Below are 20,754 nucleotides of genomic sequence, written 5' to 3'. Positions count from 1 at the left end.
CACAAATGAGGCAACGAAGCCTTCAAAACTGCTTCGGCACATGGAGACCAAGCACCCGGCATTAAAAGACAAGCCCTTGGAGTTTTTTGAAAGAAAGAAACATGAACAAGAAGGACATAAACAATTACTGATGGCCACCACATCAACACATGCGAGTGCACTGAGAGCGTCATACTTAGTGACTAACCGTATTGCTAAGTCAAAGAAACCTTTTACTATTGGTGAAGAATTTATACCCCTAGGTCGTTGCAGAGACACAAGCTCAGGGCTCCCACTAATTCAGCGTAATGGTGAGTTTTCTATGCACTTTATATTTGTTTTTATGCCGGTCGTATCATTTTATTTCGTCATACATGAAACCGGTCGGTGCTGCAAAAAAGGTTGGAGACCGCTGTTCTACATCATCAAGCAGTGAAGATGCTTGGTGATGCCAGGAGGTGTTAGCTTTAGCAGCAGTAAGCAGCATGTATGTCGTTTTACAGAGTTTTCAACCAACTCATGTAGCTAACATTGTTTAGCTAGCTACTAGCTACAGCTGACAAAATCAGCTATTTGTACTTTTTGCCAGCAAAAAATGACTGTAAAGTCCTGTGCCCACCACTTACACAAAGTCCCAACTAAAGAAGTAGTAACCAGTATGCGAGGAGGCCAGAGGAAGAGTAGACGCTGATATCTTTTTCTGCCAACGTGGCAAAACTCAGGAAGAGAGAGAGAGAGGGAGAGAGAGAGAGAGAGAGAGCGAGAGAGAGAGAGAGAGAGAGAGAGAGAGAGAGAGAGAGAGAGAGAGAGAGAGAGAGAGAGAGAGAGAGAGAGGAGAGAGAGAGAGAGAGAATATTTCACTGAGGGGATCATCCTGTCTTCACACATAATGTATGCCCAGTGTTATTGCTGGCAGTAAGACAATCCAGATGAGGGGAGCATTCCAACAGGCTGCCCCTGCCAGTGCACACCTTCAACAGGAGCATCCAGGATCAGATCAGATGCCTGGGCTAATGAGAGAGAGCTGACAGTCCAGGAAGGTAGGAGTTATGTGGACTGCTGATGAAATGTTGGCAACTGATATTTATCTCACTAACACAACTAACAGCTGTTTGAAATCTTTAGAGATGACAGCTGGAATGATTCCCTACTATATATTCCTAAAATAATACAAGGGATGTACCATATTGAAAATGTCTAAAAGGTACTGCTGGTAAAGATTTATGCTAAGCTAGGCTAACAATGTCCTGACTGCATCTCCGTACTGGAGCTATGAATAGACATGAAAGTGATGTTGATCTTCTCGTCTTACTCTCAGACAGGAAGAAAGAAAGTGTTATTACCAAACCGTTGAACTATTCCTTCTGAAGCTTTTCTTGGAAGTTCCCCTGGATGCTTAAAGACACTAAAAGTTCCAAAGTAAAAAAAACAAAGAAGATTCTACAATATAAAAACAATCTGCAGTGAAGCAGATTGGGGAGGTGGGGTTAAGTTAGGTACTAACTGTATACATTTCACATTTGCAAGTAGGTTTCACATTTACACAAAAATGCCTAATATTTCTAAAATATAGGAATCATCCACATCATACCATCAGTTCATTTTTAATCAATCATTGCCTGATAGTGATACATTTGTTTCCTTTATGTTGTTGACACACCGCTTGACTGGAAAGACAATTGTGATAATTGTAATTGATCATTTTAATTTATCAAGCAAAAGTACCAAACACCCTCCTCAAATAAAGATCAGATGTCTGATATTGTACACTAAATATCTTTTGGACTGTTGGTTTGACAAAACGAGTGATTTAATGGTGTCTGTTGTGGCTCTGGGAACTTGGGCTACATTTTTTTTCCTATTTGTTGAAATTTTAGAGACTGAATTATTAATCAAATGCTGTAAAGGTGCAGTGGGACATAAGAGCAGCAGGCCAGTACTCACCAAGGGTCCTGAAGGGCCTCTGCTGAGGCACCAAGGAGAAGAAACCGGGCTTCAGGGCGTTTGTGATGATGACGTCAAATAGCTCTTCAAAATCCTTCCTGCAACAGCCAGAGAAACAACAATAACCTGGACAATGCCTGGACAGCATCCAAATACACTTAGTAGAGCTTACACAAGCACAAATAGCTCAGTGAAGCTAAACAGTCTGAACATATGATGGAAAACATGGAGCAATAAACAGTGTACACAAGGAGGGAATACTTTTATCAATAAAGTAAACAGTGACGCTCCCACAGAGTTGCAGTCATGAAGTGACAGTCAGCATGTTGAGAGCTCTCCAAGGAGACATACAGTGCTGCATGAAGATGTGCTCCAAGGAGAATCTTTATACAAGTTTCCATTATAGGTTGAGAAAGCCTTATGAAACAGGAAGGAGATCTAACTGGGAACTGGAAAACATGTAAACCAAGCAGTTTGAGGCATGGAAGTATGTACAGTATGTGCATACTGTGTGGCTAATATTTACTATTTTTTGTTTATAATCCTCCTGTTGCAAATTCAAATAATTCACAGCTACTAAAACTGTTCTGTTTGTCATGTTTTTGTGTGTGTAGCATAAATGGACGATGCAACAACTGCATTTGTTGTGTAACCCTGTGTTACATTTGCCATGAACTTAACTTTTCTTGTATTTAACCTTGACTTGTACTTAAACAAAAGGTTTGCAATTCTTACAATTGTTACATGCTGCTGATAGTTATGTATTGAGCAGCAACTTGAGTGTAAACATATTTCAACTGTAAGGCACCACAATATTTAGAGGTAGTAGCATACTGGAGACCAGTAGAGGTATAATACTAGGCATAGTCAGAAATATTGCTTCTATAGTAGGGTAACACAAAAGTTTTTACTTTATTCACTTCATTTTTGATTTATTAAGCCAGAAAAGCAGTTCAACACGTCAGAAGACTTAATAACAACTAACAAATCAAAGTACGCCTCCAGCAGTAAATGCCTTATCTAGCCGTGCCACACAGGAGCCGCAGCTAGTATGGACAGCTTGTTGGCCAGCAGCCTCCTGTCAGACAGCTCTAGCCTTGTTGTGCTACTTCTGACAGCTGACCGTCACTGGCTTCCAGCGGGTTCACCACACTGAAGCGGCTGGAGGCCAGTGGAGAGGGACCTACTGTGTAGTGATGCAGGAGAGGGCGTCTTTCACAACAAAGTGCTTTCTCAACAGTAAAGTGCTGAAACAATGAGGGACACGTTTTTGGTCCTGTGCTGCCTGAATTCTAAGAGTTTCTCTAAAGATGGTAGCTACTCAAATATTAGGTGTTGGAAAAACAGGAGGGATCTTAAAGCAGACCAACCACATGTGTGAACAAAGACAACCTCTGGCAAGATGAAGCTGGCCTAAATTCCTCCTGTAGCAATCACAAAATAAATCTGCATCCCCTGACCTTGTAAAACAATGACTTGAACATGATTTTGAGCACACACACAGCTGGGGCTCTGACTGCTCTCATTGGGAGGCGACACATGCTGCGGAGCTGGAGGTCAAAGGCACAGGAGGGGAGGGGTGAGCCACTGAAACAGCAGGGGAGCAAGGGAAAGGGGTGAAGATCAACAGGAATGACCAGGCTGCTTGCTGCCTTACAGGAAATGGTGAGAGGGGGTGGGGGTGGGGTGGTGTAGGCCTGGGCCACAGAGAGCCAAACAAAACCGCTTTACCTCAAGCTGCTTTTTGCCTCTGCTGGACTACAGAGAACAATCAGCTCTGAGCATGAAAAGTGAAAAAGCAGACCACCTAAGCAGGCGAGTGTAGTGTAAGATAACAACACCTTGACAAAGAACAAGAAGAGCTTATGTTTTTTAGAGCACAGCAGCAACATGGGCATTGTGTTTTTTCAAGGCTCTCTTGCTGCTTGATTGAGTGTATAACAGGGCTTAGGACAAAAATAAGCCTGAGCCACAGTGCAATGCAAACAGAGTGAGGCCAGTAAAGCACAAAGCCAGTGTTCGACTACCAACAATAATTCCTTTTGCTGTACACCTACAATTATAAAATAAAGTACTGGGTCTTAGTTGTGGACTGGTGAGAAATGACAAAAGAGCAATTTTTAAATCTACTAAACCTGCATTAAATATTTATTTTTTAAAGATGTAATGGCTGATGTGTTTGCAAACAATGGTGGAGGGTGTGACCATAGCACAAAGAGCGTGCTCATTTTTGGATTTTGAGTTCAATGTATTAATGAAAATGAAAATATTACACTGCTGGAGGCGTGGTATCTCTCCTGCTTTTTCCTCTTAAGAATTGAGGAATGTGTATACTTTTTCACATCTGCAAAGTAAAAGAAAGAAAAAAAAGAAAAAAAAGAAAGAAAAACAGGAATAGCTTAATGTGCAGAGTGACTGCTGGGAGATATGTGCGAGTAGCATATGTGTGTGATGATGATGGTAAGTTAAGACTTGTGAGCCAGCATTGACTAAAGGAATGACTGACGGCATGTGAGAGCTGTTAGGAATGTTGTGAGCTGAGGGAAAACCAGCTTGGACTGAGCAGAGACTTTCAGGCTATAAATCCTGTGGGGCTGTTATGGTAAGTACTGTGGACCTGGTCCTGGTCTTGTTAAGGAGGAGTCAGTCTTACCCCAGGATGTGTTCACAGATAAGCCTGCAGTAGTCACTGTGGGAGCTGGTGATGAGGAGGAGGACCTTCCCGGCATTCTTCATGCTACGCAGCCAGGTCTTGACAGAGTCAGAGCAGGGCTGCAGGTACCGGCCCGGGTCCCTCTTCACACTGGGGAAGTACGTCCCTGCATCCTCTGTACAGAGACACAAACACAATCAGACAACCAGTTTTGATCTTAAACACACAACACAGCTGGTCTGTAACATGTATATAAATACATCATATGTTATGGTCTTCAAAGTCACCAGCTCTATTGGATCAATGTGTGACACTCATCATCAAAACACTAAATGAGGGAATATCTTTTGGAATAATGCTATTCTGAACTGATGCTACAGTGTTCTACTGTCCACTTACATTTCTACATCTTCAAACAGAAAGCAAAAAATATTTATTTTGCAGTGTAAGTATAGTAGTATTAGTAATTTTGTAGTAGCAGCAAAACAAATTCTGAGTAGCCGGTAGGGTAGCTTGCAACTTTCAATACAGTGTAATGTTGCTGTAGCTATAGGCTACTTCAAGTGAGGAGAAACTTGCAGCTTCACTAGCTACAGCTTAGCTTCCCTGACACTTCACCTTTTCTTCAGTTAATTGCCAAACTAGCTAGCTTGTTTGCTAGGCTATTGTGGCAGGCTAGTGCTGGCATGTTAGTGGCTAACTTGAGTTTGCAAGGAGTCACTGCGTCACCAAGCTCTCAGCCCCAGTTACCGGACAGCTAGCTCGGAGCGCTATTGTGACTAATGGGTAACATGTTGTCAGTTAGCTTGCCAGCTACAGTAATTTGCCAGCTAGCTCTACAAGCACCACATATTTCAGCAGGATGAAAGCTGTGCCTCTTTCTAGTTAAATATGTCCGCACAAAGTGAAGGCAATTTTGGTAAATTAATGGTTCTTAAGTTTTTAACAGGTTAATGAGAAAATGTGGTTTGAACAGCATTAAGTTACATTATAATACAGATACAAATATAATTTATTAGTCAAAGGACGCCAGGAACTCAATTTGCAAATGCGTTACATTTATCTGAGGACACATCAACACAAAACAAACAGACTGGTTCATGGGTGGAATGTTGAAGCACCATAAAAATTCTGGTATTGCCATCTTTAACAAATGCACATATGGGATCTTAAAATAAATCTAGATGGGTGAAATAAACCAATAACAATGGGTTGGCTTTTTTTTAATAGACAAACATCAAAGGACACAAGCTTCCATTTCTCACTATTACAAACTAAATGTTTACAGATTGAGCAATGGCTAAAGGCTTTTTAGAGGAGCTGGTGGGTTTATATGCTGAACAGGCCTGAATAGATGGATTCTGCTTACAAATCACAAAATATATTGAGATCTGCTTGGTCAACATTCACAGACAGTGGTGTTAAACTATGGTTTAGCCATTTTCTTGTGTCTCTACAAATTAGAAAACGGTTTATATCTAATGTTGTTCTGCTTAATCCTCCACATTCATATTCACGGAGGTAAAGGGGAGCTCAGGGTCATGCTCTCCACTTCTGAGGCACCGTCACTTTGAAGCCCCCCAGCTGCCCTTCAGTACATCCTGTCAGTGTACTGCACAGAGCTAAATATGGCAGCGGTCTGATCACAATCCCAGTCCATCTCAGAATATAACTTGTGACCTAATGTTCTCAGCAAAGTCTCATGAATATAAAAACCTATGAATAAAACATAACCTATGAGGAATCGAGGCACTTGATGCTGATTGGCAACATATAATGGTGCGTCCATGTGTGAAGACTAGGTTACGAAATGTGCAATGGACAATTTGTGTTTTTAATGGGAGGAAATACCACAACATGGTCTCTTGAGGGTTTTATTTACACACAATAAAACTTTTTGGGAATCCTGATATAATGATATGAAGCACAGAACAACATTTGATTTTAACCTTGAAACATGCGCAACCTCATCAAAACAGAAAAGATGAGGTGACCTGTACATGGTATTTGATCTCGAGCTGAAGAGGGTAACTAATAAGTGAGAAGTGGTGTTGCTCATTTCACAAGCAGAAGATAAGAGGGCTTAGAAAACAGGGCAGGGTGTGGATGAGGTGTTTACCCTGCCAGAGAGCGCCTGCCTATCAGGAGTGTCAGAGAGACACAGACACAGTCTCAGACCCTGTGGCCTAAAGTGTCCTCATTCTGTCTTCTGTCTGACACATGACACAGTTCTGAGGTTTTCTCCCATCAAAAAACTCCAAGAATACAGATCTGAAGCTTTGCAAATGGCCCATCAAAGCTGTAATGTTCATTTTACCCCACTGCATAAATGTATTACTACTGTATTCTGAGAGGACTTTTAGTAGTCGTGCTAAACAATAAAGTGTTTTCTTAAGGGGAAAAGGTCAATAAGGGTCAATAAAATCAAATGGGTAATAGACAACTGTCTATTCCATTACAGAAAAACCTCTGTGCACTGTTGACATTTTGACCTAAGAGTGGTGCAAGAGGAACGCTCATGGCGTGTCCAAAATGGTGAAATAGTATCCTCATGGGAGCATCAATGTGCTCAGTAAATCTCTTGGTAATCTGACCACTGGAATATTCATACTACATTTCATAGTAGCCTCACCAACTGGTTGTGATATTGTACAGTGTGAAAAAGTCAACAACATTGTTGCCATCCCTATGACCTATTGCCAGTGTGGAAACACAGAGACTGAGGTACATGATCTAATACGGTGGTCGTGTAATATAGTACAGAACATAGTTACAAGCAGTGGGAGAAAACAGCATCCTAGTTGTAATTCTGAGTCAGAGCTATCAGGACTTTCTGAGAAGGACCCTTCTCTGACCAACACTCCCAAGTCCTAAGAACAGCAGATCTTCCCTTTCTTCCCAGTCTGTTAACATGGAAAGGAGGAAATAATTATTTGATTATTAACACATAACATACGGCATAGGCTGTGGGCAACATCCTTAACTAAATTCCTTATGGGGCCTGTCAATCAACATGATTTGTCTATAAACATTAAAAACTCCTTAAAGAAACAATGTTTCTTCAAGTTCGTTAAACACATGTAGAAATAAAGATTAACCACTGGACCCTAACTTTATGTGGACAACCTGGTCTTGAACTGGGAGACTTTGAGTCTTGTGGGAGAGTTTGGGCCATTTCAAATATAATTCTTTACATTTTGAGTTTTTAAGTCTGTATTGACTGACCATTAGTGGGAATGTATCTTATGTCACCTCTGCTTAATAAGCTTTTAGTCTTTGCTGTGACCTTGATTGTGACGTAAAAGGTCCTGTGGTGTAAGCCCAGCAGAGAGAAACTGAATGGAGGCTCACTGTTTCTTTTTCCTACTTTCTGGAACCGAGCACAATGGCATCAACTTGTGTCTTCTTTGAAATTGCTAAATAACAACTTTCTAGTTCTTGTGCATGAGCCTAAAATGTGGATGATGGGTTCAAACAGCTCATGGGAATCCTGCAGTTAAAAACGTTTGGATATGCTGCCCTCCTCTGGTGAAACACACAACTAGCTTTAGGAAAAGGTTATTTTAGGTTCTAAGAAAGCAGTAGAAGGTTCTAACCAGAGGGTGACGACAAACACAAACAAGCAAAAGCTAAGACCCAAATCAGGAGATCAAAAAAAAAGTATCAGATGTAAACATTTGGTTTTGATTTTCAACTAATGTCTTCAGAAGTTGTCATTGTATCCACAGACCGTTGCACCTTCAGTTAAAGAGAAAAAGCAGGTTGGCACATCAACATTTTGCCTTCAGTTAGTGTGGCTGTTCCTCCTCTGGGACCCTGCAGTAGAAAGCCTGTCCTGCCTCATTACCCACAGCCAGGGAGGTCAGCTGAGGGAGCTCCCCTGACAGCAAAATCCCATGTTGCACTTATGTGTGTGAGAGGATAAACAACTGACCTGGCCACCATCTTGTGTGTTACATTTGATTAAATACACTGCTTAAGACATCAGAGAGCGGAAGCTGTTTTATTCCACTGGGACCTGAAATGTACCACCCAAGTACAAAGCTGAAACAAGGTCTCGGGAAATGCCGTAAAGTAGGACGTGGATTTCGTATGCAGATGTTGCAATTTCGTTTTAGTGCATCCAATTTTCATTTTCATTAGACCTCATCAGTTTTAAAACACATTCTCATTTAGTACTAGGATATTTCTTATTCTAATTTGTGTCTTGGTGGCAATTATTTAACCAATTTTTTTAAGACATTTGCTTTTATCTAGGAAATGTGACAGTAGAGATGGATAAGAAAGATGAGGAGACAACAGAGGGAGAAGTTAAGTCTTGGCCTGACTTGAAACCGGGGCTGTGGTTACCTGGGATACAGTATTGTCTAAACCACAAGCCTAATAGTACACCTGAAGTATGTTTCTGATTGTTGTGTATGCCTGATGGACAGGTATTTCAGGTATGTCACAATTGACAAAATATAAATAAAACAATACTCTTCATTTTTTTCAACAGTTAATCACATATGTGCTGGCAGGTGTATTTACTTCAAACCATCAATGTGCCATGTAAAGGATAACATGAGCAGAAGACTTTTAATATGCATGTGTGTACAAGCACAATTGTCCTAAGACACCATCGGTGAAAAAAAAGTGATATGCTCAGTATTAAGGAAGATTGGTGAAGACGAGGCCAATCACCTTAAGATCATGATCCGCTGTCTTTTTCAAATGTCACTGAGAGGTACCCAAACCCCAAGACCCGAGACCCATACGAGTCCACGGTTTATACTGTCAGTCAGGTCCGGGTCGGGTCCAGTTCTATTACCACAGGACTCAGGTCTGTTTAACATAATGAGTAATACCCAAATTAATCCGAGAAGACTCTGCCCTGATCAGACTGCGCTAAAGTGCATCTGTGGCCACAAGGTGGAAGAAAAAGACCTGTGCTAGCGAGTCCCCCTTGTCAGGAGGTGAGGGGTCAGAGAGCAGAGGTCACTTGAAGAGGACAGATCATTAGAGAGATAGAGATATTATCAATTCCAATGTTAGCAGCTTTGACAAGGAGCAATCATGTAGCCCTTTGGAGTCCGGAGCTAATTTGGCCGTTTTTGCATATTTTTTATTCTGCCTTACTAAACCCCATTAAGAAATGTCAATGTTTGGTATCTTGTTTTTCAGCACAACCTCACCTATATAACCAGAGTTCATGTGAGTGTGTCTACGTGCTCTATGCGCTCAGCAATATGAGAGCTGCTGTTTCCTTCAGAGACTTTACTTTGTGTGTTGCTCTGCTGTCGGTTGTGTAGACTCTACACTGCAGAGTGTTTGGGGGGTCGGCGTGGGGTGCTACATTTGCAAAAATATTTTTGTATCAACTTTATATCATCGTATCTCCATTTTTACGGGGTCTATTTGCATGAAACAAAGACTGGCAGAGAGTTTCAAGGCAGTACTTTGCACAGAAACAGTTCTAGTTATTTTTATTATGCTAAATGCTAAATGCAACAGAGCTGATTCTAAACGACTAGCATTTGTCATCAGTCACCGTGTGAGTTTAAAGTGGACTTCAAACTGAAATAAGGAGTGGATTAGCCATGGTTTCAATCAGCGAGAGAGAAATAACGGAAAGCCTGGGTATATTTTACCGGCCTTCTTGGCAAGTACTCCCAACACACACACACACACACACACACACACACACAATGGGAGAGCCTCTTCTAGTAGAGCTGGTAGCTCAGCTACAACATTGGTAACAGACAGAAATTATTTCAAAAGGGGCATAAACATGCTGCTGTCCCGGTCTGCTTAGGCCTTGTTGCCTGGGACCACTGCCTCCTCAGCTGGCTGTTAGCTAGCTGCCCTAAAGTCAGCGATCGGCTAGCAGCCAACGTTAGCTGCTATCACTAGCAGCTGACCCGACAGCCTCAACCCTCTACCCTCTCTGCCTCCTCTGCTTCATCGCTTGATCCTGCATTTGAACAGTTTCTTCAAACATCCAGCACAAATTCATCACTCTGCCCCGATCACCTTTCATGCTGTGGACCGTCCTGTTGTGCCTGACACTTCTCTACAACCAGGCAACTAGTCCGTGGCTAGCGGCTAACAACTCCAGGCTTTCACCCTCCCCGGTTGGCATGACGCTGAAGTAATCCATCTCGCAGCTAATCAAACTCAACAACTTCACCCCTCCACAATGCATTTCAGTCATTAAACAACTTGGACTCTTACGTCGACCCCGTTACATCCACAGAAGCCCCCTTCGAAAGTTTGTGTACTTGCTATCTGACCACTCCATCCCATCCATCTGGTCAGCGTTCGCCCTGTTACACCCCACAATGTCATCACAACAAACAGCACATGCATTCCACCTGCCTACGAACAAAGCAAACCAGCCCACCCACAAACAATCACTTCTTAAATGTTCACTTTTTAACACCTGTTCTCTAAACAACAAAGGCCCATGAATTTATTACGGACAACAACCTTGATTTTCTCTGTCTAACTGAAACGTGGCAAAAACCCATGGAATAATTATTTCTCAATCAGACGTCACCCGTTGGATGCACATACAGTACATGGACAAATCACGCCAGGACGGACGTGGCGGTGAAATAGTGACACTACATAAACAATCCAAAACTACTGCAATATCCATTCCCACCCCATCCTCATTTGAACACCTTGCTTTTAAACTGTCTGGTCCCAAAACAATCTTCCCCCCAAGCCAAACACTACATTACCTTCTGACTTATCTGAATTTCTAACTCAACTCTGTGCCGTTCTTCTGCCAGGCGACTTCAACATCCATGTTGACTCCACAGACTGCAAAACCACAACGGACCTCCTGGATATACTAAATCAAATTAAATCAAATACTACACTTCTTCAACGTCACCCAACACATTGATTCCCCCCCCTCCACAGAAAAGGACACACACTGGACCTCGTCTGCATTTCTGGCATCACCATCAATAATTTGACCAGTATCGACCTTACCATCTCTGACCACATGGCTATTACCCTGGACATCCCGCTGCTAAACAGATACGCACCATAACATTCTGCAACCTCAACTCCATCAACCCCTCCTCTCTCTCCTCCACCCTGGCTGCCACCATCTATGTCTCTGCTCTCACTCCTCAAAGCCAAGGGGCGTCAACTGGAAAGACTCACCAACAGAACACCTGGATGCTGAACAATACAAAGATGCTCTCAACAGTGCTAGCTCCACACTTTTCTCCACCATCAACAAACTCCTTAAGCCCATGGACACCATCTCCAACTGCTTCACCATCAGCAAATGCAACTCTTTATTATATTCATCTTTTTTTTCTACATTAGTGGACATGGACCTGTTGGGAAAAAAACTCATGTCTCCTTGGTTTTAAAGATGCAACATTTTTGCACTTTTGTGGAGGAAACTATAGCTTTCCTACTGTTTTGAATAGACTGGTTGCTTTCTGCAATGAATTATGGTGATACAATTAAAGTGAAAAAAATGGATGCATGTGACTAGTTAATTTCATGTATAAGTATCTATTGGCACTACTGTAAGTAAGAGTTATTTGTAGTGATTCATTGACAAAGTATTGTGTGACCCATGAACCCCCAGTGATTTTCCTATCAGGCCCACTTGATAATGAAGTTGAATAGCCCTGCTCTACGGCTCACCCAACAAAATCACAAATAAACGTTAGTACATCCAAAACTCCACTGCCCGCCTGCTCACATCTTCACGCCACTGAGACCACATCGCCTCGGTCCTCCTTATGGACTCCACTGGCTCCCGCTTAAAAACAGGATTTACTTCAAAATACTACTCACCACCTAAAAAGCCTTAAGCAACCTGGCCTCTCCCTACCTCTCTGAACTCCACATCCCTACCCGTTGCCTCAGGTCCAGAGATGCAAACACCCTAAAGACCACCAGGACCAAGCTCTGGACCTGGGGTGACAGGGCCTTCTCAGTTGCTGCAACCTCCCTCTGGAATGCCCTCCCCAACCACATCAGACAGTTAAACACCTTACAGATGGTAAGCAACCTGCTACGCACGACACTATCCATACACCAAGCTGTGGTCAGTCAGGGCCCCCGGTGTCCTCACACACACTAAGGCCACATCTCATATCTCATACAGACGGTAACGCCCCCTTCATGGGTACATGTGACTTGACAGACAGAAGCCTGAAAATGGCTGTGTCCACCACCCTAGTCTGGACTAAAAAAGTTTTTGTTACAGCCATGTCTGTAACTTTTTTATAGATTATCTCAAAGCACAGGTGATGACATTAGAAGAGTGTGTTTAAATATCATCAAAGTCGTCAGTATGTTGCAAACAAAGTGCTTGTCGGATCATCGCACAGGTTCAGAAAACTCTCCACACCTTTCTAATTTTCCACTTCTCACTGCTAATTGGCCAGGTGTGCAGAGGTGTTATTGTAGGCAGGGTTTGAACTTTTTTATTCTTCACAAAATTACTTCTGTCATGCACTTGCAACTCCATGAATATCTTTAAGGAGAGGTGTTGGGTATGGCAGGCTTTTGGCACCACCATTTGAAAATGGTTTAAAAATGCCAGATATATTACAAGCATAAACCAGCCTGAAGCTTGGTTGTTATGGTTGTTATCATTCCTGGTACAAACTGTATTGTTGTCAATGATAGCACAGAACTCATCAAGTTGCATTTCATTCAAATCGTAAAAGTCTTAAATGCTGGTAGTAATGTAGATACTTTATTTTAGAATATAGACAGATCTTTGTGAAAAAGTGACTGCTTATGTAAGGGCAAATGGTAAACCGGCACCTCTGCCTCTTCAATCATTAATTTCTTCTTGCATAATTCTCCAACATCTATGAGCAATGTGTGGACCAAGAAGTTCTAGCTCGGGAATATTTGTTAAACATGTTTGACTTGTTCAGTTGGGGTGACCCCAGCCCTGACACGGCCTTAGTGTAAACTTCCAAAGAAAACTTCCTTTTATCATAAATGCTGTCCGGTCATCGCTGTCAGGCATTAGGCTGAGAGTAGAGAGGCCAGGCTAATACTGTGGTGCATGTTGGGACAGAGCAACAGGATGTGATCAGTCCCTCAGAAAAGACCATATTCAAAACTCTGCTTGGGCCACTGGTGCCAGCTTACTACAGCATGTGTGTGTGGTGGTGTAAAATGTGCCTCTGGAGGCTCTGGCTGTGAATGTAGGACTAAAGTGCCCTGTGGCTGGGCACCAGGCCTGCACGGCTGGAGATCTGCCCAGCGTCAGAGAGAGAACCGCAACCGGCAGCAGCTCAATCTCTCTCATACATCAAAGGGGCCTGACAGCATACACAAATCAACAGTAGCAGTGCAAATTAAGGCAGGAGCGTTTCACTGACAGCCATACCAAATGTGATCAGGAGACACAATCTAAAGGCATGTTAGTTTTCTTTGTCGGTGAGTTAATGAGCAAGGAAAATAAAGGCTATCAAAACAAATATGAAAAAATATCCATTTATCCATTTCCTTATTATACTTCAGGATCATCAAGCTCTGTATATACAGGATATAGCAAATGGAGATGACCTCAAAAGGGAAGCTATAATCTCAAGTGTTTTCTCTTAAAAAGGCATCCAGACAAGCTGTGTTTTCCAGCACCTGTTAGAACCACGTGGACAACCGTGGCCAGTCTAGTTTTAGCAGACCGACCGCAAATTGCTGCATCGTGTCCTTCGTGGTGCTCACAGCCTTTTTTCTGTCTTTGGTCTGTGACAGAAGAGGAGAATTAAAAAGACCTTTGCCAAAGGGGAAGTTCTAAGTCTATGAAATAATTTTGTTATTATATAATGTATACAAAGTATGGCATTTTAATATATACATATACTGTATATACAGTATGTGTGCAATATACAGTATGTAGGATTTGCTTCTTTCTTTAACAGTACATGTGTAGAATGTGATATTAAAGTACAATATTAAATGTTTAGAGCTACTGTCACTTAAATGTCTCTAAATACCACCTTGATAAGTGACTGTGCCTCTTAAAACTTTGATTAGTTCACTAATGGCAAGTTTTGTCTATATTATTTCCAATTCCAAAGGTTTCCTTACATGTGAAGAAATGCTACTGGAGCAGAGCGAAAGGCGACACAAAGAACAAAGGCAGCTAAGAAAATGGGATGGTGGTTTTTGTATGTATGCAGATCACTGTGGGGGACAGTGACGCCAGTCGCTCAGTCACTCTCCCCTCAGAGCAAACGTGAGGGACACTGCAATCTGTCATTACACCAAACCAGAGCTATATTTAGCCAGAGCTATATAAAGAAAACTGAGGTTTCATACTCTAAAGTCGGATCTCAGGAGGACCATATCTTGAATAAAGAATCCTCACATAACATTATACATTTACTTCTGCACCTTAATATGTGTCCTATAGCTGCAGAAGAATCCCAAATATATAAAAAGTAACCTCTGATTGAAAAATATCCTTGTGCATTTGAAAAAAAGTATAATACAGAAACTACCCTATAACTTATATACATTTAAAGGTGCAAGAGAGAACTTTTCAACTCCTCTTCTAGCGTTTCCATGTGGTGTTACTGTTGGATCTGCAAAGACAACCGGATCCCTTTTCCTCAGAGCCGAGAGACCATCAACAATATGGGAGGACACACTGCATTTTCTGTCCCGCGGTTAATGTGCTTCCGTTGTTCTACTGTCCACCATTTCAGCTACTAGGGATAGTAACTGCAAAGAACTTACATTGATACCCTTTGGGGATAGCTACCGATAGCTACTGGAGAACACAAAAACGCTATCCTCTTCCTGTTTTGGTTGGGCAAAGGTTGATGAACTTGTAAATGGAGACTTAATTTTCCAGGGAGATCGTAGCCGGTGGCAGGCAGAATTGCATCGTGAAAGCGAGGCTTTTAGAGAACCAAGCTATATGTAGATGGTGTCATTATTCTACAGCCAATACATTGTGCAATCAACATTTACTTCATGATGATGAGTTAAAGCAAAACGTGTCTGTTGCCACTTTAAGTATATTGGTTGACTTACAGCAGAACAATAATAAAGTACAGAAAGCAAAATGTGGAAAATCCTGAGCAAGTACAGTCAGGTTTCTTTTAATCATAGGGGCTTTATGGCACTTCAGTGATGAATGATCCTCCCATCTCAAGGTGCAATCTCCATAAACAATAGCTTCGGGCCCCCAGGGAGTCATCTTTATACAGGACTCTTGGCAGACAACATGTGGGAAAATATTATATTTCTACATCCAAAGTCCTCTTTTGTTCTTTCTAGTCAGGCCATTTATTCATTTGTATATAATCCGACATTGTCCGTCTTTATTTTGCCTTTTTCAACATCTCTAATTTTTAGCTGTATGAGTCAAACAGTTTCCAGAACCCCGTGCAAAATACCCCAACTAACACATCCATATCCAGTCCAGATGTGCAGTCTATAGCCCTCTCATGGCTCATGGTCACAATGGCTACGTCTCTTCGTGTGACGTAACCCTAACCCTAACCCTGAACTTGCAACCGCGTGAATAACCCACGGCTATATTCTGTTGGATATCATGCTATGAATGAAAGTTTAACTGGGAGAATGTGACTGGAAATTGAAGTGATGTGAACAGCTTCAACAACAACCAAGTTTAATTTCAACATGTCATCTAGTTACTTGCGGAATTAACGTTCATTCGTGACAGCTGATATGACCATTTTAATAAGAGAGAATGATGGTCAGCGACAACTTTCTAATAAAAAAAGAGGAGAAATAAAAAGGTCAGGTCTGTTAGCGTCAGAGCTTTGTGATTCACTTTATTTTGCCAGTCTGTCAGTTACCCATATTTAGGTATGTATTTTTTTTTTACTAGCCCAACTAATGGGAAAGAAATGTGGTATTGTAAAGTTTTTATTCTAGTTTAGTTAGAATGGGTCACAGAGGAGGACAATCAGGTTATGCAGAGCTTGAAGTCTTTGAGATAATTTACTTGCCCTCATCTTGGACTAAATCTCTGTGCATCCTTACAGTACAATATAAGGTTTTTTCATGTTGCCAGGATTTGGTTCAACATGGAAACTACCTCACAAATGCATTGTGTTGATGACAACCACACAACTGTGAGGCAGGCTATTAAAAACGAATTAAACCGACAGCAACTATTGTTGTCTCAGAATATAAGCACTTAATATGGTCTTAAGTGCTACCAGCTTTCATCAGGCTCCAAGTGTTATTGCACATTTCAGTCTTAGACATGATGATGACTCTATAACAGGGAAAGAGATTCTCTCTGTTATCTGATGAAATTATGACAAGTTCTATAGGACCAACATCTAGTCCTATAGAAGAGATCTGCAGCCATATAGGTCCTGTGTTACCAAGAAAAGGCAAATTACAATTATTCTAAATGCAGTGAGTACAATGTTTCTTAGTTCTGAAAACTGTAATCTACAGATTAATCTCTTTCAAACATATGATTCATTTTGTCTATGTGTGATACAACACTTCCACCCTTCCAGGCCGATCGGATGTAACCCAACCTACCAGTTAATTAGTGTAGAGTGTGTTTGTTTATTTGTTACTATACAGAATGTGCTCCAACTGTTATTGTTGCATGCAAAACAGAAATGTAGCTTATCTGAGAGCAAACATAGGCACGAGCACGAGCGTTGCCACGACATCATTTAGCAAGTCAGACATAACAGTGTACATCCCCACCCTGATGTGTGACGTCTTATAATGGAACATATGTATACATTTGTTACAAAGATGTAAGGGAATGACAAAGGGACTTCAATACCAAACAGATCATTTGATATATGAAAACAGGTTGACAGTGATGCTAACAGAGGAGAACGGGCATTTAAATCGCACTTTGTGCTGTTTACATGTAGCCCTGTCCTCAGAGACAGGAGGGGAGAAGGTTAATGTTGTCTTTCCTGAACACACAGAAACACGTCTTACTCCATCACCATTCATCACAGATGGATGGTATCTAGTCAATATAGCTTTAGTTTAATCTGCCCAAGTGTTAAACTATACAGTATGTCTTCATAATTCCTGTCTCAACCATAATACAATGGAGGTGAATAGAATTTCATTTGTGGTGCTCAAAACATTTAACAGCAACATCTTCTTTCAGAAACAGTTTCCCACGTTCCCACTCTGGATCATCCACAAACCTCACTGTGTGCAGCTTTCATGGAACAACTTTCTACTCAAGAAGTCTGTGGATTATCACATCAGCCGATAGTGACATTATGTGATGTGATTAGAAGCTCCAGACGAGTTCCTGGGTGGATAATGTTTCCTGAGTGGAAAATTGTTTTATCAACTAAATTGTCGATGCTGTGAGCGTCACAAATTAAAATTCCAGCACCTCGTTGCATTGAGTTAGAGGCAGAAATCTCTGGCAGTGATATCTCAAAACATGGACAAATAAAAACAAATATCATGTAAATGATATCAGTAATTTCAGTGAAGTCCTCTGGTTAACAGATGAAAAGAGCCTATGATCAGTTTAACTCAATAACCATCAATGACAACTTCATTAACTTTGGCAATGAAAGAAAGTATAAAGAAAATGTACCACAGGTGCCCAAATAGTTGAGATAATATCGCTAATCTATGGCGACTGTTCATTCCTCTGTACATGTTGCTCATTAAGAGAACATCTGATTTTAAAGCCATCGGTCTGAGCACATTTAGAATGCAAACAAAGACATCAAATTAACTCAACTTGACACTTTCCACACACTTTAGTCAAAGGCATGTTGCATGGATGACTTCATCGTCTAGCTTAAATCTTTATGAAGTCGTAAAAACATGGATACGGTTGCTATGTCAACACACGAGTGCAACATGTATATGCTCACTACTTGATAAGGTCATTTAAAACAACCTTGTTTAATGTACAGAAAAACATCGACTGCGACAAAACTAGAATCACCATGGAGATGCAAGTTTCATAGTAAGGAATTTGAAACTATGTGACTGCTTTCTATAATGGACTGTAAGGGTATATAACAGTGCACACGGCTGGCTGCTAGCTTGTTTCTGGAAAAGCAGGTTGCCTATAAGACAGAGATTTGGGGAAAACGCTGCAAAATCGCAATGAGATTTTAGTGTGCAGGAGGAGAATCAAACAACAAACCACAGCTCTGTAGTTAAAGGAGACTTCACTGCATCCAGAAAGCAGCCACGCTATCAGACAGGAAGCTCACAACAATTATTCTATGTGGAGCTAAACAACTTCAGCAGTCAATTTAGCAGTGGACACTGAGGTGAATGAGTGGTCGGAGACGTGGTGGATTTGATGAGAGCATTTTGGTATTTTTGCAGCTTAATGCCATGTTTGAAATGAAACTGCTGACTTTAAAGCCGTCTTATTTTGGATTTTCTGGATTACCATAAAAACCAATGCACATGTCACTTCACCAAGGCTGTCCCCTAGTTTACTGACAAAATTATGCATCACTTTTCTTCAGTTGCTCCACCTATGCTGGGAGATATTCACTGACTTCAAACTTAACATGTGCACATTGCAAAACAAGTATAAAAGTATTTTACTTGCCAATAAAATAACAAAACCAAATCTAGTGGTTTGAAATAAATGTTTAGTATAGAATTATGTTCCTTTTACTACTCCCTATCACACATACACAAAGCTATGGCCCAAACAATGTTTTGATTCTCTTTCTCAAAAGAGAATGTGGCTTTAATGTCCTCCCAATAATTATAGTGTAGAGGAGGGCTGGCTGAGGGCACCTAACCAGTGGTCATTACAGTTCTGCAGGCAGCCCCCTGTATGTAACATAGGATTGAGTCAAATCCTCCATGAGATTGACCAGCTATTCTCTAAATGATGCAGGGATCACTTTTCATTGGAAGTAGTATGATGACCTCCACATTAACTGAAGAAAGTTTCAACTTTTTTGTAATGGCCTGGTCACACTGCATGTACTTTTAGCTGGAAGCTTGTTGATGTAGTGACTTTAGGGGCTAGTTAGCGAGCTACAGTGGTAACAGGCTAGGTAACTGGTAACATTCTAGCACTAGCCAGTTACAATTCTCCGCCAAGCTAGCTGACTTGCTAACTGGCAGTAAGCAGGCTAGTTAGTTGTACTTGTGGCAATTCAGAAAGGGTACAAACAGCCATGCCTTTAGATGTGGTCAGACGGCACATCACACAAGATCATTTCAAGCATACTGGACCCTTAGTCTTCAGCTTTTGTCTTTGTTCTACTGTTAAAAAAGTGTCTGCTGTTTAGTCTTTTTTCCTAATCAATTAATTTTTGCCCAGTTCATCTTTGTTCTATTTACACAATGCCCTGTAAATTACACCACTCAGTGTTGGTGTCAAGAGCGTAAGATTCAAGGCCATAAAACTGTCCGGCAGTAACTTTTGGAAAGATGCAGCCTACATTTTGGGAAGAGCAGAAACCTTCAGACTGTGTTTACATGTCTCAGCACAGCTGAAAGACTGCGGTGCCTGAGCTTTGTGTCATTCTTCCACAGCCTGACTGTGTTCTTTCTCAAGTAACCCTATAAACAACACATACTTTGATGTTTTTTCCATTTTAAACAGTTTAACTGATTGCAGGCAAAAGCTACAGAGGGCGTATGGACTATTTGAAATTTTTCACAACAATGCTGATAAAATAGATCCATTTAGATGCTAATCTAAATCCAGATGCTGCCTTTTCTGTGATGTACGACCCTTAACATAAAGAAACACTTTACTCAGCTAATTTTGCACTATGGATATTTATTCTGGGAGTACATATTAAGTCTGATTTAAGCCACTCTAATAGGTATAGGGTTAGGGTTAACCCTAACCCCCTAACCGACCCTGGATAAGCGGTAGACGATGGATGGATGGATGGAAAATAGGTATACTAGCTTTTGCTACATCTACATTTAAGTTCACTTGTATTATCTATTCATCAGCTGTGGTAAAAATCAAACCAGAGATATTTATACTGCTCGTGAGATAAATGCTATTCGTGACTTGCTCCTTATTCATTTCCACTGAGGGATGCAGGGTTTCTTTAGATTGGAGGGGAAAAAAGAGCCAAAGGCATCTGAACTTTCTTTCACATTCTTTCCACCATACTAAGAATGGTTCTCAGGGATCCTTCCCAGCCCAACACCTAAAATAAAATCCAAACCAACAAAAACAACAGCAGACCTGAGCTAGGAGAGCA

General features: G+C 41.2%; 1 protein-coding gene across 1 annotated transcript in view; it reads right to left on the bottom strand.

The window, feature by feature from the left end:
• The window catches only part of nt5dc1 (5'-nucleotidase domain containing 1), a 66,670-nt gene that overhangs the window by 23,304 nt on the left and 22,612 nt on the right, over positions 1-20,754 (bottom strand). Inside the window, exons 7-8 of the mRNA XM_029425176.1 lie at positions 4,577-4,751; positions 1,924-2,021 (exon numbers count right to left, since the gene is read on the bottom strand). Of these exons, the coding sequence (XP_029281036.1) occupies positions 1,924-2,021; positions 4,577-4,751 (273 nt within the window). The remainder of the gene's footprint in view (positions 1-1,923; positions 2,022-4,576; positions 4,752-20,754) is intronic.

Source organism: Cottoperca gobio, chromosome 24 (assembly GCF_900634415.1).
Source record: "Cottoperca gobio chromosome 24, fCotGob3.1, whole genome shotgun sequence".
NCBI lineage: Eukaryota > Metazoa > Chordata > Actinopteri > Perciformes > Bovichtidae > Cottoperca > Cottoperca gobio.
Note: the sequence above shows the minus strand (reverse complement) of the source record. Positions and strands in the feature narration are given on the sequence as shown.